The sequence below is a fragment of the Pseudopodoces humilis genome, chromosome 5 (assembly GCF_049639895.1).
Source record: "Pseudopodoces humilis isolate 2021_Gansu_Grassland_sample_001 chromosome 5, ASM4963989v1, whole genome shotgun sequence".
NCBI lineage: Eukaryota > Metazoa > Chordata > Aves > Passeriformes > Paridae > Pseudopodoces > Pseudopodoces humilis.
In genome coordinates this window covers 58015197-58033780 of record NC_142204.1, presented here as the reverse complement: position 1 = coordinate 58033780, position 18584 = coordinate 58015197, and the positions used below count along the sequence as shown (strand labels likewise).

Below are 18584 nucleotides of genomic sequence, written 5' to 3'. Positions count from 1 at the left end.
TTCTGAATGTGCATAAAACACTTCTTCAACCACAGAATCTCACATTGTTCAGTCCAAACTGCTCCTGCTTGGGGGTAAGTGATGGCTGCCAGGCAGAACACACCCCAAGCAGGAGTGTGGCAAGGACAGGTTGCAGGCTCAGCTCAGCCTGGGACAAGATCATTGGAAGGGCTTGAGAAAAATTGATGTTTATGTTGCATTCATATTTGAGGTGAGTGACTCCCCATGAGGACTTGCAGTGGCAGCCTGTGATATCCCTTCAGTGCTGGGCTCCTCTGGGTTTTGACTGACCCTCCCTCAGGACCAGCTGTGCTCCATCTCTGCTGGAAGGGTGGTTGCTGTCACTCCAGGTCTGGAGGAAATATCACGGAGAAGGAGAAAAGCAGGGCTTGGGGGAACACTAGTGATAAGGCAGAAGCAAAGACACCCCAACAGCTGGGTACCATTGACTTCCAACAGCTTGGAAGTTACCTTTTATTTAGACATTTAACAGACAGCAGGTAATTAGCACTAAGGTCATAACCCAGCAGCAATATAACATGGATCACACTTGATGTAACACTTATTGTCAGAAAAACCCTGTGTACATAAGCCCACAAGATACCATGCATGGAGTAAGCATGAAAGATTGCTCCCCAGGTGGTGGTCCCAGGAAACTCTCCAAATTCTGTCAGTAAGTGATTTTTATTATTCAGATGCCATTCTTCCTTTCCCTGTAAACAATTTGATCTGGACGTCAACCATCAGGAAATGCTATGATGGAACAAATGCTCAGGGCTGTGCAGAGGCCATGACAGACTCTGCTCCTGGGGTGGCAGGACATGGGGCTACCCATATGGCTGCCTGTCACCAGAGTGAAGGGTGCACAGACCCCACAACTCCACTGGGCAGGACTCTTTAGTGTCCCTTTGCGGGACACACAGTTGTGTCCAGGACAGGCACTCATCCTCCACACTTGTTTTTGCTCGTTTTCCTCATGCTTGACTAGAAGCCTGTCTGTCCTGAGCAGGAGCAAGCCTCCATGCAGGTAGCCACTCAGTTCCTCTACAGGTTCAACTCTGCTGTGAAGGGCAGATGGACCTTAGGCCCTTCTAGGGAAGCAGGGTGGAAAATCAGAAGATCTATAGCAGCTTGTTTTCTCTTTTAAATATTACATGAGAACAAGTAACTCAGTGCAGTGATATCCTTGGGGTTAATAAGAAGTTAATACCAAGGCTGTATTACCTTTTTCATCTTCATTTCCAACCTTCAATTTGTAGTTGATTTATTTTTTTAAAATTTGCCTGGCAAAACACAGGCATGGACCAGAGATGCATCTGGGACTGCAGCGGGAATCAGGTAGGGATAGTGGGGCTTGGTATGTTATCTTCAGTTTCAAAACATTTTCTCAATTCCAAAGCTGGAAATATGTATTCTTTAAAAACACAGATTCTGTAGCGCAGAATCCATCTTCTGCAGCAAACCTCCTTACCAGGAAACTGTGAAGTATGTCACATCTCAGATTACTTAGTGGACAATCACTCCTTGAACTTTTAGACCACCTTCTATTGCCTCTAATATTAAGGCTCAGCCCAAGGTCATCACATTCAAACTAATTCCTTTTTAAGTGCACTGGATGGTGTCCTGCACATGAACTTCCCAAATGCTTTCTGTGTCAGTCCTAGCTTATACCAGCCTTTTCTGGATCATCCCTTCCCTTTGCTGGCACAAATGTCTGTACAACAGTGAGAGGATAGAGCAGCCACTAGAACAGGGTTTGAAAGAGAGGAAAAAATAAAAAAGGCTTGTTTTAATAAGGATCAGTTCACCAATCCTGTGCTTCATAATGTCAAGAGAGAGGGAAAAAAAAATACAAACGGACAGTGAAAAGCAAATGATGCATAAAAGGACAACCTAAACTATAAATGCATGGACATGATCAGTTTCAGTCACTTGGCTTTAGACAATATAAAAATCTTCTTTAAGCTTTCAAGTATTTTTGTAGCTTTAAACCACTGGTTCTCCTCTCTCTGAAACAATCTGCAAAAATAGAGAATGACAACAGTGGCAGAAGAAAATGGGACCCGTACTCTGTGTATGGAGTGAGCAGCTCTCATCTGAGTGCCCAGCCTCATTCCTGGCTCCTTGAGCTGCCCAGGAGACCCTGGATAGCCAATATCTCATTTTATTTTCCTAATTTCCTGCAGCCTGTGAGACTAAAGTGGGACTCTGCTCTGTGCAAAAAAGCGAGAGTTTAGAGGCTGTGCCAGGTAATCCTGGGAGATGTGTGTCCTGGCTCAAACACACTGTTGGGCTCATTCCATTCTGAATTCCTGTCTTCAAGAGGACTCCCCAGGGGGATGAATTCTGACCTGCACCTCGCAGTGACAGAAGAAGAAAGCTCCAGCATTACCATCCAGCCCCTCAATCACAAGAGGCCCCCTGTGCATCATCCACTGCCTGGATTTCTTGTGGTGGGGGCATCAGGGACAGTGGCTCTAGGCCCACTGCAGGTACAGGTTAATCTTTGGTATCTGATTTTGACTATTTGATTGGAAACATAAAGAAGTACTAAGCTGTCACCTGCAAAGTGCCCTGGCCAAAAGGCCAAGGTTACCAATGCTACTAATACTGAATACAGGTGCTGCTGCTAGGAGCTGCTCCTTGTGGGTGCTGGCACTCAGGGAGCTGGGTTTTGTTCTTTCTGAGAGCTATCAGCAGAGATTCCTGCTGGCATTAGGCTATGAAACACAGCTGTGTGGAACTGCTGAGCAGAGCGTGGGAGGAAAGCCCCTTCTCAGGTGTGGGGTGCTCACGCCCAAAGCAGGGGTGTGGGAGTAGCCCATAAATAAACTGACCTTCAGTCTTGCACAGAGACCACAGGAGACCCCAGGCTGCTCTCAGGTTTCTGAGCAGGGCTATGCAGTCCTTTCCTCAGACCAACTGGAAAAATGACTGCAATGTGAATCTTCTGGAGCTGCAGAGTCCTACAACTCCAAAAGCAACATAAATTTGTCAAAGGTCCCAATCACTCTCTAAGTGTAAAGAAACAGGATAGGGGTACATGCAGGGGAAAGATAGAAATGTACTGCATGGCTGCTATTTTGGGATATGAATTTACCTTTTAATTAAAAACAAGGTCTTGAAGCTTAGGGAGAATCTGCACTTAGTTCTGGATCCTATTTCTTTGCTGCTCCTTTTATTTACAGAGTAAGTTGCTGAAAGCTGTTGTTATTTTAGACATGAATATTTTTTATTTGAGTGTTACTGCCTACCAGAGAGTTTGCTTTTTTATTTTTTTTTTAATGTTGGCTAATTTTGTGTTTTGAGTAGGAAGCTTCAACTTCACACCAGTTCTACACAGGCCCTTCTGCTATCCAGCAGTCTGGGCAAGATAAACCTGTAACCAAGACATTCCTCCCTTAACCTCTATGGCTTTATCATGATTTTATTATTGCTCACCTTACTGTGGACTTTGAAAAGATATGGGGAGTATCTCAAGTAGTTTAAAACTATTTAATCTTTTAAATATCTGGGATGCAGGCAAGTGTCCCTATATATTCACCCAGCCCCCAACTTTGCTTTTGCTTCGTAACTGCTGAATGAATTAGGGAGGGCAGGGCCAGGCCAGCTGCCTGCAGTGATCTTTGTGGGGAGCCAGCTTCCTCCTACCCCTCAAAATGCACTAACCACCTCTGGTCCCACACCAGATGCCTTCCCAAATCCTCAGTACCTGCCCAAAACAGCTGTGCTGTCTGTCCTGCATCACCCTATTCCTCACAGGAGAGGAGACCCCCATGGGCACCACCCCATCTTGCCCACATCTATGGTGGAATGGAGCACCCAGGCAGCATCAAGGCAGGAAAAGTCTCTGAAAAGCAGCAGAATTAGCAATGTCTTGCATGCCAAAGCAAGTCCTAAGGCAGGCAAAGCAGCAGCCAGGAAAGATAGAGACCCATTCCCAACATCCCACCTTGTCCATTCCTCCACCTCAACACAAGGTGGGAGGCAGTGGGCAGCTCCAGCGCCAGCACCCTCATCCTGCTCCATGGCTCATCCATCAGGAGCAAGGAGGAGGATTAGAGCTTGGCATCATCGTGGGCATCTGCCTGCCTGCCAGGCTTGCTCTTTAAAACAGGCTGTCAAACACAGATAGCTGTTGAATCAATATGTGCCTGATAGCTGTTGATGCCACTTCTGCCAGCACAGGGTGGGCTGAGCCACTGCACACCAGGAGGGATTCAGGCTCTGAGAGAGAGGATGCAGCGCTGACTCTTCAGTACCCACATCAGATGACTGTGAGAGAGCAGTCAAATAGGAAGACTTCAGTGATGGTGTCTCTGTGTTGCCGCTGCCAGTCCCCCCCTCCCAGTGCCAAACATGAATGTTTGCCAAGCACAGAGGAGACTGGATGTAATATGGTTGGTCAGTTCTTCAAATGAGATGTGAAAGCAAGGGCCTCCACTACCAGCCTCGACAAATCCTTTCCACATCCTGAACAGACTATGAAAATCAGCTGACATCCAGAATACTCTCTCCTCTTCCTCTGGGCAGCTTCTCATGCCCATCCCCAGGCTGCAAATTGCTGTAGATAATAGCTGTGACCATTCATCCAGACCATGGCTGCCTACCTGTGCTTGCGTGGAGGGCCCGGAGCTCGATGGTCCCACTGCAGAGGGGATGCCTGGCTATTTGGAGCTGGTGTACTTGGTGACAGCCTTGGTGCCCTCTGAGACGGCGTGCTTGGCCAGCTCTCCTGGGAGCAGCAGGCGCACGGCTGTCTGGATCTCCCGGGATGTGATGGTAGAACGCTTGTTGTAATGGGCCAGGCGGGAGGCTTCTCCAGCAATGCGCTCAAAGATGTCATTGACAAAGGAGTTCATGATGCCCATGGCCTTGGAGGAGATGCCAGTGTCAGGATGGACCTGCTTCAGCACCTTGTAGACATAGATGGAGTAGCTCTCTTTCCTGCTTTTGTGACGCTTTTTGTCACCCTTCTTCTGGGTCTTTGTCACGGCTTTCTTGGAGCCCTTTTTGGGGGCTGAGGTTGACTTTGCTGGCTCTGGCATCCTGAGACCTCTTCCGCTGTGTCTTGGAGCTGCTTGGAGAGAACATAAAAAAATTCTAATTATTTTTTGACCACCTACAGAATAATTATACTGCTGGAGGCAAGCAACAGCTCAGAATCTGAGACAGTTACCCCATGGCCCTGTGTGAGCATTTCTGAACTGCCAGCAAGAATTTCTCTGGTTTATGTATGGCTTTTTGTTGTTTTCTGTTTAAATACCTAAAACACTGGCCTTGTCAACATCTCTGAACACAAGTCTAATTGGCATCTACTTAGTAAATATGAGATGGAGCCTGAACATCTGTCTGAAAACACTGCAGTTCCAAAGAAAACTCTAACTTCAGCACGGATTAAATAAAATCTTGCTGAAATAGGCCCAAGACTGTTGCAAGGCATCACTGCAGCCACCTTTACATGAGACTGGTCAAAATTATTTTATGTGATTTACAATCTCCAATAAACCCTTTCTTATTTGCATGTAGATAGAAGTTTATTTTGAGGGTGCTTGCATTTCTGTAGCTATTTTTTGACACCATGCTTTCCAGTGAAATATAAAAAATTATATAGTTTTAAGCTAGCTGAGCTACAGGAATATATCAGTATTCACATCAGCTATCAAAAGATACCAGAGAGTAGAAAAGCTTAGAGGAGGTGGCAGGAATCACCTGGCCAAGAAACAGGAATGTGGATAGGAGTCAAAAAGCAAAGTGCTTTTGGGCTACACGTTGATGGAAAGGATTGTTTCCCGCTATTTGATGCTTTTTGCTTTTGAGAGAGCAAGCCTTTGCTGGACAGTTTACACCAAAGATGCCTGATCCTCCCTCTGAGTTTTTCTTCAATAGGTCACAACATGCAGAGCCATGACCTGCAGCTGGCTGCTTTCATCCAGAAGTGCAGTAACAAAAAAACAATATACAAACCCATCAAAAAACTGTGTGCCTCCCTTATACTACAGATTTACATGTGCTTTACTTCATGGACCAAGGGGAATAACTGTGTTGCAACCTGGTAAATTGTTTTGTGTTTCAGAGAATACTTCGAATGCTCCCTTCAAAGACAAGGCTCCTCCAGGTTTTGCTGGAGGAAAAGCTTACAGCATCACCCCAGGGCTTGGGTTTTAGTGCTCTGCATATCCTTTGAAGATGTCCTAGGAATTACAGTCTGCCGGCCAAGCCAGACTAGTAGAGAAAAAAGAGCTTCAGGGCTGATGACACATGGGAAAACGGATAGAAGTAAACAGAAGAGAGAAAACTGGGATGTAACATATGGTCTGCACACTGAGTATCAGAGAAGGACCTAAACAGTGCCTGTGCCAAGGCAATGGCTGCATGCTCAACCCTGCCCTTCCTCCTTGGGAAAGAGTGAGACGTCTGATTTCTTCACCTGCAATCAGAGCCAGATGCAGCAGCACCCATGCAGCCCAGTCTATACAAAGCTCCGGGCTGCTCCCCGTGGGAGGAGACATCTCTGACCCTGAGGCTGGCTTTAGTGCCCAGCCCCACCTGAGCTGACACCAGCTCCAGTTTCCGAAGGACGCCGGACAGCGCCACATTTCGGCATGGCTACAAGGGCAGGCTGGCACTGCCGGGGAAAGGTCTCCTCCACAGCCCTCCAAAACACCCTCCTGGCTAGAAGCCAAAGTCAACAGTGTTCTTAGGTCTGGATTTCTGCTCCAGAAAAGGTTTCTTCTCCGAAACCATGATTTTCATGTGCTAAGTTTTTCACTCTGCCACCTCATGTCCTTAATTTTTTCTAGCATTCTTCCTAGTGGTGGCATTTGGAAGGGCAAGTGCTGGACTACCCCAAAAGTTCTGGACGCTTTTTAAAACTGACACCTTTCCCTTAAGCACCACATTTTCTTCCTCTGGTGAAATCACAAGTTTTCTTCCCTTTTTTTCTCTATTTGGGAAACAGCATTGGGAAAAGAAATCCCCTACTGCTCTGCTTGTAGACTTGAAAATATGTCTTTTCAACAGAAAATTATTTTTCTACAAGAAATAACTGTGCATTTGCTTCTTTTTCTTTTGAGCTCATTTTCTGCCTGGAAAACACCACAACTGAAAAATGCAAAGGAGTATTTCTTAAGCTTTTTGAAAAGTATGTCCTTCTAAAATATGTATTAATTCTTAAGTGCACTTCTACTGTAGCTTTTAAAAAATGAATAGAGAACCCAACAGGCACCAGAGTGATTTCATAGGGCTCCAGAACAGGTCACAGCTACTGGACATCTCCATTTGCTCAGCTAATGGCTTTGGGTAGCACAGCCTGGGTCTCACTCCTCTCCCATGTATAGCTGCAATGGGAGAAGCAATGATGCTGAAATTCAGAGATAAGCACAAAAACTTGTGCTTAACTCCACCCATTTCTTTGCAGCTGATTGTTTAACAGGTAAATTACACCTTCTTTGCAAACAGGTTGTGTTCTTTGTGGTTTATTTGGGCAGTGCCTAGCGTGTAGAGTCTGAGTGCATTTGCCAGGTGCTAAATAAATAATGTTAACAATGGTCAACACTATCACCAATCCTTCTGTCAACAGTGCAACGCAACAGCACAGCAAGTGCTGCTCAGGTATAAAGAGAGAAGGAGTGGGATTATTCCCGAAGTGTCCATGTGGCAAGTTTTTTGTTTTGAGGAAAACAAAAAGGTGACCTTTAAAAGAATGGTTTATTTTTATAAAAGTAGTTCCATATCTTTGTTACCTTAAGGAAAAAAAAAGAGTTGGAGAGAGAACCTGAAGAGGTTAATAATTTTCTGTTTTTATTTTGCAAGTGTTGCTGGTATGATTGACTTCTCTGCTGTGAGGTAGACCAAGCAATGGATACAGGTTGCTCAGAGAGGTTGCAGGATCTCCATCCTTGGAGATACTCAAAATCGAACTGGACACAGTTCTGAGAAACCTACAGTGGCTGACTCTGCTCTGAGTATGGACTGGATGGATGTTTGCCAGAAGCACCTCCAACCACATCCATTCTGTGACCTTTGGAGACTGAAACTGGGTGGAACATACTTTATGAGCTGTGTTCCCTTGATTGTCAATTCCCATTGACATTGGGATACTGCTGCCCCAAGATTCCCACATGGACCCTAAGAAGAGATGGTGTTCATTTCCAGGTCCAAGCCACTGAGGTCCCTGGGATACAGAGTATGGCCATGAAAGAGAATGCACTTTCAAGCAGCATATTTGGAAAGTTTCAGGTTTTTGAGGAAAATTCTGAGAACATTCTTTTCTTTATGTCTTTGTATGCTCTGAGTTAAATCAGTTATCAGTGCTGGCAGTTTTTTCCTTCCTCAGAAAACCAACAACAAAACCAACCACAGTAATTTTTCCAGCCAGTTCCAAGCAGCAGCCTGACTGCTGCCAGAAAGCAGAGCGGTGCAGAGTGACAGATACATCTTCCTTTGTGTTGACACTCCTTTCTTCAGCATCATTAAAAGGAAAGTGAACAGAAAAACATATTCAAAGATACAAATCACCAGAGTCTCTCAGATCTGAAATGGGAGACGAGCCCTGCTGAGAAATCCCACGTGGAACCTGATGCTGTCTCTTTTCCCCAGGCTTGATATATCAATGGAGAGAGACAAGCAGGGAAGCTCCTGCAAGATTATTGTTCATTTTTGGCCTTACTGCTGAGTCTGTAGAACCAGTGCCAAGCTGCTGCCAGCAGTGTGCATGGGTGATTGCGGGTGGACTATGAGCTGGCCTTCTGGACCTCTCCTCATGCAGGGCTGGAAACAGCACTTGGATTTTTTTTTTACTTTATTTTTTCTTTGGAAATCTGTCCTTGTAATGATGAGCTCTGGTGCATCCACTGTAAATCCCCATGCCCTTTCTGTAATTTCCTAGTCAACCATAAAAGTCACATTTCTAGAATCAGCATTTGTTTTTAGGAGGTTTTGTTGACAAATTAAACATTTGTAGGAAAAACTCAAGCTCTCATCTTTTTGACATCTGAAATTCTGACATTTGTTAATCTTCTGATGTTCTACTTTAATCCTTGCTAGAGCAAATGAGAACCAATGGGCACTTCTGCCCCTTAAATAGGAATGCTCTGTACAATTATTGCCCTTTTTCTCATTTTCTCATACTATGTAAAAGAAAGAATACTTGGCTTTATTCCTGCATGCCAAGAAATACTAAACAAAAGTTGCTGCTGCTTTTTGTTTTATTTTCTTTGAAACACAAAGGGTAACAAATTAGGGAATGTTTCCACCAAAAGGAAAAGGCTTTCTAATGGATTCACCTGCTCTGAAATGCTTTTAAGATCTGGTAAATATAGTTTACAAATTACCTGGTGTCAACAAATGACTGTTATTTGAAAAGAGAATTTCTGCAAACTGCAAATCCCCTTCCTTTTATTATGTATGGCCATCTACTATTATAAAATAATTTGTTCATCTGTCAGGTGTCAATTTATAGTAATAATTGAGAAAACAGTGTTTGTGACTATTTGGTAGCAAGCTCTGCCTCAGGTATAAAGCAGATCAGAAGCATGATGAGTCATTGTGAGACACTGGTGATGCTGCCTTGTGCAAAAACTGATAGTCATATTTTGGTCTGGAAAGAATATGTCTCTTGGTATGTTGTCTAGCATGTGATGATGAGGTATTATTTGCTTTGAATAAAGAAGGAGGAGAATTTCCTAGAATAAGTTAAGCTAATCTGAAATGCCTGATTTCTTCCAATGGTGGAGGGGTGCAGAAAAGGGTTTTGAGATCCTAGGTTTCCTCCCAAGTAATCCAGTACCAGTATTAAAACCCCATTCTCAGTTCCACATGCTCTGCTACACTATATATCTCTGTTCTTGTAAAGTTTTCATTTAAATAGCTACCTTTCAAAGTTGGATATACACATGCAGTTTTCTAGTGAACACAGGACTGTGGCTATAGGTTAAAACTGAAGATGACACCTACTTACTGACAAAGAAAAAAATGCTACAAACTCAGTCTCTGACACAGACACACGATGCTCACACAGATCTTCAGATTTCTTTAGAACAAATTCAAGCAGAACAGAGCGCTGTGTCCGAGCTCTTTGACTGATATTCATCTTGCTTGTGTTAACCCATTTCTTGGGAGTTCTGCACAGAATACTACAGGAATCTTTTCTATTACTTTCTATAATTTCAATTTATGATTTTTAGAAAGCACATTTTTAATCACAGTAACAACTGTAATTTCTTGTGCTTCTTCTACCCAAGTTGCAAGTACTTCTCAGGGCTGTTGGGAGTATCAATCGAATTATGTATTACCTACAAAGTAAGGAGCAGGACCCTACATCAGAGCTCCCTTCAGAGAAGATACAATGAAATTTAGAAGAAAATAAAATCTTACCCATGAGTCAAGCAGAGCAACAGAGAGACAATGTTGCAAGAAGAATTACTGTCAGGAGACTAAATACTGCAGTCCTTATGCTGTAAGAGTGTCTGAAGTCAATGGGGATTTAACACGTCTGAAAGCACAAGTACAATGTTTAGAGATGCTTAGCACCAACAGCTGACATTGATTTCCACTGGAATCCACAAGGCTCAGTACTTTACAAAAATCAGACTTCATATTTTATCAAGGTTTTGTTACTATTAATGAACGAGTACTTAGAAAAGCTTTATTATCTGCTCTTTGTAAGAGTACTCATTGTATACATGCTTTGGTATAGCTCCAATCTACATGCTCGAGCAAGTATCCAATAAATACAAAAAGGAGAAAGACATTTTCTGTGGATAAATACCTGTTAAATGTATGTGGGGTACACCCAGTACCAGCATCTGCTACAATTACACTCCAGTCAGCTTTTCCCACAGAGTGTCAGGGTTTCAGAGGAACCTGTAGGAGTTAGATTGGAGGACCCTTGTGGGCCCCTTCCAACTAGGAATATTCCGTGACTGTATTATCACAACCATCCTCAGGAAGCCCAACAGAGAACACAAGCAGGCTCACTTCCTTCCTGGGGTTTTATCAATAACTCAAAATCTCACACATAAAATGCAGCATGAGTCTCCTCTCCAAGTTTTAAAATCAAGATTTTCTGCTTCTGCCACAAATCCTTTCCTGAAACAACAGCCATCTTTTCCCCTTCATATCCCACTGCAACTCAACTGGACCCACTGGGAGCCAACCTGTGTCCAACTGCAGGGTTTAGCTCCCATCCTTAGACTAACCCAGCAAAATTGCTCTGGAGGTAGGGAGCGGTCAGAGCCTGCTAACCGTGTAAGAGCAGCTGATGTCCAGCTGACCTGGGACAATCCTGCTGGGCAGAAGGAGCAAGACAGCACAGCAGCTCCACTGCTCAGAAGCATCACAAGCTCTATATATCTTTTTGGTGGTTTGCAAAGTACAGACTATTGGAGATGGGTGTGAGAACCAAAATCATACATGACTGGGATGTATAATACCAATGGAAGAAAGGTGCTTTACTTATTCCATGATGCTCTATGCTACTGAAAATAAGAAGTGCAGATTTGAAATAAGTTGCTCTGTGCTGTGTCAAAAATGAAAATCACTTGCTCCTTATTCACATCATTTCAGTTTCTCTGGAAAAGGAAAAGAGCAAAAACTCACTAAGGCTGCTATATCTAAATAACTCCTTCTAGAGTGGAGCTGTGGTCTCTAAACTAGTAATGAGAATAAGCCTAAAGAACTGCTATCACTTTTAAGCAAACTATTTTTATGCATTTTATGGAGTAATGGAGGATTATCAAAATTCTAGACTATTTTCATAAGTGCTGAAAAAGGCATCCATTAAAAATGTGCTAATTCAGCCATTCAGCCAAAAATAGGAGAGAAGCTACAGCCCAACACCTGCAGACCGTAGGGAGAGAGTGGGTGGGAGAGGGAGAAGCAGCCTCCCCAAGAAATGAGAGCTGCTCTGAGTTAAGTCAGGAGTTATCTGGGAATCAATGCAGACACATGCAGCACCTCTTCCTCCTACACACCCCACACCCAAGCTTTAGCAGGTCCCTGTAACCCTTTTCCAGCACCACAGATAATTTATGTAACAAAAAGAAACAAAAGCTGAGATTGTACCCCAAAATGTGTACTTTGGCCAAACTATACTGACTGGGATTAATAATTTTCCCCATGCTGAAGTGGAAAGCTATGTGCTCATATTAGGCTGAAGACCAGACCAAGGTCACTGAGGTTTTTATGAGTGATGTGATAGGTACATCACAATGTAGGTGTTACCACATATTCTCAATGCCATGTGTAACATATATCCATCAAAACCTTTTAACAACCTTCAAGGTGCGTATATGGGTCTAAGGCATGTATGCTCAACAGACCTGGACGTTACCAGCATCAACTCTCCCCCTACATGGGGAGAAAGTGTCAGGCAAGGGCATGATGTGTGCAGCTGTAATCAATCATGACTGACATCCCTTCTAAATGAGAGTCTCTCACTTCAATCATCACTTCCCAGTTATATTACTCACATTTCAGCAAGTCCTGAAAATGGTTTCAGAAAAAACAGCAGAAAGCATGCAATCAAAAAAGTCAGGGATATGTGAAAGCTGCTTTATCATGGTGGTAAAGCCTAGGTGCCTGGGAACAGAGTGTAAACACAGGAGGTGGGGGTACCAGACAGGTATATCCAAAAGGACTGCATGCCATGCCACAAACTAAAGGACAGCAAGTGGCACAGCATCTGATTTCATTGCTACAGGACACTGAAAATACTGTAATGTGTGTATTAATAATTAATTTGGCATAGTAAAAGCAATTTTACTGTAAAACAGAGATGTGTGACTATTACTGGAGCCTGCAGGGAAACAAAGATAAATGTCCTTCCCCAGATCTCACACCATTCAATAACTGGATAGGGAACACGATCCAAAACTGCTGACACTTTTTTCTGCTGCTGCTGCCACCAGATCACATTACCACAGGCAGAGAGTCCTCTGAGCATTAGAGGTCATCTTCTGTAGGAAACAGCAAAATGGAGAATCTGTCAGATGGAAGGAGAGGAGAAAAGCAGGGCTGGGACAGCCAGCTCTGGCAAAGCTCCCCTGAAGAGGCAAGCTGGCTTTTCTCCAGAAACAGATAGGGGTGAGCACTAAGACACAAGAGTTACTGAGGGTAAAAGTAAACTCTGAAATAAGAACTGACAATAAACCGTTTTAAAATGTCAATGAATAAATTTACACTGGAGATCCTTACATCTTTACTTGGAAGGGGGAGAATAAATGCAAGGGAGGAGAGGAGAAAGACAAAGAAATCCAGTCCTTACATATTTCAACGACAAAACTTGCTATTATAAAAATTCTAGGAAATGGCTTCAGTATAGCAAGTAACTGCTCTACTTTAACAAGGCAACATTTTCTTATGTTTCCATTTCCTATGGTGCTGTGCTACTGAAGAATTGTTATCAAAATGCACAGATGTTCTCCAGTTTGTACTTCTCTTTCCTTTATTATTTATTGTTCCTTCCTTCTTTTTCTCACATCCATTACAAGGGCCAGGAGGTTCAAAGCCCCAGCAGGTCCTGTCTCATATGTGGTATTTGTACAGAGACTAACACAGTACTTTGAACAGGGTTGAAAAACTGGCAGCTCTCCAGAAACTTAAAGAAATGGCTGTCAAGTTAACCCATGCCCAAATTCCACATTGTATAAATTGCTTGTGAATAGTGTTTTAATTTACCTCTAATTTGTGATAGCATCGTTACTGCATGGATTTATTGAGCTAGTCACTATGTTGATGCAGGCTAAAAAACACCATCTCCCTTCCAGAGAAATCAAGCCATAACTGGGGATACACCAATATTTACATCAGGCACAGGTGCAAAGAACAATATGATGAAGACTTGGTTGCAACCACTAGACCAGCAGTGAAGAAAATGGGGGCTGCTGGACAAAATGACAGTGGTCCAGGATGGTCAGTAGCAATTAGAAACACGAAATGTGAAGCCCACTTTTCAAAATTCAGAAGACTTTTGAAGGCAGCAGGTTTAAAATGCCAGTGGAGTGCCATGTGAGCTGTACAATACTGTTATTTTTAACCATTCTTGGCTCCATCCTCCCACGTTCACTTTTCTCCTGAGCTTTCCGTGCCCTTAGCTTCCCCACTGCTTTAGTCCAATAGTCTCCCAAGCTGTTTCTTCCTCAGATGAAGTGCTCACCCTTTGCTCTTCTCCCTCCCTGCTGGTGCCTCTCCCAGCCCACTCCCTCCACAGAGCTCATTAGTGCCTCTGCTTCCAGAAGCACATCTTTTCAGGTGACTGCCAAGTCCTTTTCTTGAGTTGTGCCCCAGTTATCAGGGAGCTGCAGTTGATAAGGAGGATGACTGGAGCTGGGCTGAGGACCCACAGTGCAGGAGAGGAGATAATATGGGTTAATTCTGGCATGTGAGAAAGAGCAGGGTGGTACAGGAAGGTCAAGGCAGCTGCAGCCTCCATATCTTCAGGGTAGAGCTGCTGCACCTGCAGTGCATTTTAAGACAAACACATCAAGACTGAAAACAGCCTGTATTTATATTAGGTATGGTCAGCTCCTTCCTGACAGGATCATCTCAGTCTCCTGTCTTGTACCACTCCACTTGTTACTCAGTCAATTTCCAGGTCCCTCAGAGGACCCAAAGAGGACTTCTGCCTTTCTGTCAGTGTGGGAGCAGCTTCCCTTCCCTATGTTTCTTTCAGTGACATTTACCAATGGTTCACTTCAGTCCTTTCAATTTTCCCCTTTCCTTCCTGTTCCTTGTTTCTACCTGCCTTTGTGATAGAGAAATGAGGAGACTCTTACCAAATGCTTTCCCTGGCCTTCCTTCACATTAAGTTTTATCTTTAACTGCTGAGCTCCAGAATACCTTCCTTTCTGCCCTTTCCCTACGTCATTTCAAGAATTTCTTCAGAAAAAATGTCACATGCTTTTCTGTTCCAGCTTTCTAGCATAACTCATGTCCTTTCTGTAACTCCCAACAACCTGGGGTGGTTGTGTTCTCTTACCCTTTCATCCATTGCCTCCTGTACACACTACCTATTGCCTTGCCACCTCTGTGTTTTGTTTTCATTTCTACCTTGCAGTCTTCTTTCATGCAGTATTTTCTGCTTGACAAATATCAGTCTGCTTCATATGATCTCTCTCCCCTCAAGAGACAGAGTTACACAGGTTATACAAACAGGTTCTAAGGAACAGGTTCTAAGGAAAGATCTTTTGTGTCCAAAAGCATGTCCGTCTTTCCTGACTCTGACTGATATAGGCACTGCCTCTGACAAACTTTGCCCACTTACATCCTTATTTGTGGCTAAAAGCCCACAGTTTCCACCTCAGCACACACTACCTGCACTGATTACCTGGGGGATGATCCTCTACCTTCAGATGATGGATTTCAACCCTCCAGGTGACACATCTCATGTCAGAGATGTGTTCTCTGCAAATGGAAACTCTTTCTCCATGGTCCTCAGGTAAAGGCCATTTAAAAAAAAAAAAAAAATACAGAAAACCTTGCTGTGTTGGACCACCTATATACTTTCACCAAACTCAGGAAAAAAACCTCACCCTATTTTAAAAGAAGTTTTAAGGCTGTTTTGAAAGGTAAAGAATTCCTACTCCAAGAGGGTCGATGAAATAATATGACAAGGGTGGTGATTAAGTCTCACCACAAAGGAAAATGTTGAGTTGATGTAGGTGGCATATAAAACCCCCCACTCTCTTTATGAGTCAGGTAAGCTGCCAGAAAGCAGAGGTGGAATCTGTGGGATGGAGCTGTTTTCATTCCAGCCAGTTAGTAGTAAGCTCTTTGAACAACAAAAAAAAAGTAGTTTAAATAATAAATTATATTTTTTAAGACTAAGACTCTTATCTAAATAGCAAAATCTATCAATTGCCCTTGATCCCCAACGATGGTGTTTGTAGTCAGTGACAGTCAAGGGAAAAAATTACTAAACAACTCTTCCCCCCACCCTCCAAGGTTAATGTAGCATTTTTGGATTATGCATCTATTCTTCCATCTCCCACCCAATGCATATGATCCTGCAGTCACAGCTCTCTCCTCTCCCTCTGGCTCCAGAAAAAAGGGAAGCTGACAGGCTGAAATCCCAGTCTCACCCCACACAGAACCCTTTTCAGAGGAAGAGCTTAGCTCTGCTGAGGAGAAAGCATTTATCTTCCAATAGCTGCACAGAAGTGGCTTAAGAAATGCATAAAACAAAACAATTATGGGGAAAAAAGAAAAACGTCCTGTGAGGTCTTACTTTGGGTCAGTCCAGCATCCAAGGGATATTTCAAAGATATGACAGTGTCCCTCACTTAAAATTAAAGTCTTTTCATTTACAAAAAAACTGAAATTGAGAAATGTGAAAAGAATGTCATGAAGTCCTTGAGTTCAAGGGGCTTAAAGTCCTCCTCTGGTATTGTCAGTGGGAACACAACATCTGCTCTGCTCACAGCACAGCCTGAGCAAGATGCTTTCTTAAGTACACATCTGAATAGAGGAACATTTCCCACATACTTAATTCTTCAGTCTGCCCAATACATATGTTTGAGGATGGGCAGGAGAAGTGTATTTCAGGCGCTAAGAAAGGGATGAAATAGGATCAGACTATCCCATGAGTAATTTCTGGTTTTCAGCTGGAAAGTGGAAGATGTGGAGGGAAAATAAATGTGTACATATATACATGTAATATTTAAGTAAAATATATGTAAATGAAAGGGATAAAAAGGACAGTGACCAAAGGAATAGCTTGGAGAAGAAATGTCAAGAGGAAGGTAGAGTTAAGCAGTGGACAGAAGTGAGATGTCAGAAAGGAGAGAAAGGAGGAGAGGGTATAAAAAGAATGACACAGAGGGGGGAAAAAAAGAGATGTAAAAAGAAGACATATGAAAGGGAACAAAAATGAGATAAAAGACATGAGTGGACAAAAAATAGGGAAAGGAGGAAGGTAAAGTAATGAGCACAGTGTTTGGTAAAGCAGAAATACTGAAGTATAAATAAGACAGAGAAAAGAGAGACTCATAAGAAGGGTCACAAGAAGAAAATAAGACCTTGCACAGCAGCGAATATGTGAAATAAGTGGCGGGGAAAAAATAAATCACCTGCTAGTGGGTGAGAGGTGCTGCTGTCCCAACAAGGGACAGAGGCAAACCCTAGGAAGTGACAGGCAAGGAGAACAAAGGTCGATGCTGGGAGAAGATAACAACACCCTTGTACTGGGTTGCTGCCTTTTGTCTGAAACAGAAATCACAAAGGTCATTGAAATTGCTGCTTAAATCTTATACCTGATACTTGAAAAAAAACCTCTTTCCCAATACACTCAATCATTCTTCCTTCTCTCTAAATGCTGGATTAAATTAATTACTGTACACTCCACAGTTGTACCTCCCTGCTGGGGAAGAAAACCCCAGACATCATTCTGCTCAAAGCAGATCTTCATCTCTGGCTCCCTTTGCCTATAGAGGCTTCTGTAGAAACCTTTCAGTAGACAAAGGTAAATTTCCTGCAGCTCCAAAATCACCACGATGGATTTGGCTATCATTAGTAAAATGAGGAAAGTAAGAGGAAGGAAACAGGGGTAAGCACTCAGGAAAAGCTTTTTTTTTGTTATTATAATTAGGAAATTTAACCAGAACAGGGGGAAAGAAATTGCTGCCTGTAAATAAACTGTCACTCCTTTGCACATCAAATAATAGGAACAAGAGGGAGTGTGTGGGAAGTACATTCATATTATCAAATTCTTTCTGATATTAACGTGTTCAATGTAATGAAAACATAATCAGGAAAATAATGTATTGTAATACAAATACTATGGAGGCTATAGAGGAAAAAACCCCAGGAAGATCAGTGTTCCCAGGGTAGCTCCAATCTGAGAAACCAGAGCTTTATTAGTAGTAACAGGAGCAACATATGGAGATGAATGAAACCATGTTTGTAAATGTGATATGCAATTGCACACTCTCACTTGGCTTTCCCTTTTCACGATGTGACTCAGCCTCCACACTCCCCCATCTTTTGATTCATAAATTCTTGATATCAAAAAATAAAAGAATTACAAAGCCAGCATGCAAAGGGCATGAGATGACGTGAATACAAGGATGCTGGTGAGCACAGAACGTGCCATCAATCATCACCCTGCAAATGGACAAATCTGCTGGAGATAAGCAGTGGAGACAGGGCCACCCTCTCCAGGGGCTCGCTGGAGGATGCCGCACAGCAAGCCACAGATCATCTCCACTGCACCAGAGGCGCATGCTGAGGTAGACAAATCTATTACAAAATTGTATAATATTGCTTACGCTGCACAGCAGCCACTCGGTTAGGCAGCCCCTGCATCGCCAAACCCGTGAGATTGGAGGTGAGAGAAATGAGAAATAAAAGGGTTTCTTATGGCATATACTCCCTGTATTTTTTAAGCTACGGAAAAAAGATCAGAGTTAACCACAAACAACACAAAACACAACAAACGGTGCATGAGCAATGGTTTACAGCCCTATACACGTACTAAATAATTAACAACCTCACAGAGTGTTGACACAGTGGGGGTCTGTATACAGGATAATCCCTTCCTTCCCTGGGGGCCCGGGCTCCTCAGCATGTGTGCGGTCAGGCTGCAG

General features: G+C 43.2%; 1 protein-coding gene across 2 annotated transcripts; it reads right to left on the bottom strand.

Annotated features, from left to right (window-relative positions):
- Positions 1 to 440: 440 nt before the first annotated feature.
- Positions 441 to 18551, bottom strand: LOC102106852 (histone H2B 5-like). Of its 2 annotated transcripts, none has more exons than XM_088055533.1 (2): positions 18488 to 18551; positions 441 to 5077 (listed from the first exon to the last, which is right to left on the bottom strand). In XM_088055533.1, the coding sequence occupies exon 2, from the start codon at positions 5046 to 5048 to the stop codon at positions 4668 to 4670; it is 381 nt and encodes a 126-aa protein (XP_087911659.1). In that variant the 5' UTR covers positions 5049 to 5077; positions 18488 to 18551; the 3' UTR covers positions 441 to 4667. The 2 variants fall into 2 exon arrangements, with proteins under 2 accessions (XP_087911659.1, XP_087911658.1); XM_088055532.1 differs by lacking the exon at positions 18488 to 18551 and adding an exon at positions 10378 to 10484 and having other exon boundaries at positions 441 to 5080.
- Between the last annotated feature and the right edge of the window lie 33 nt (positions 18552 to 18584).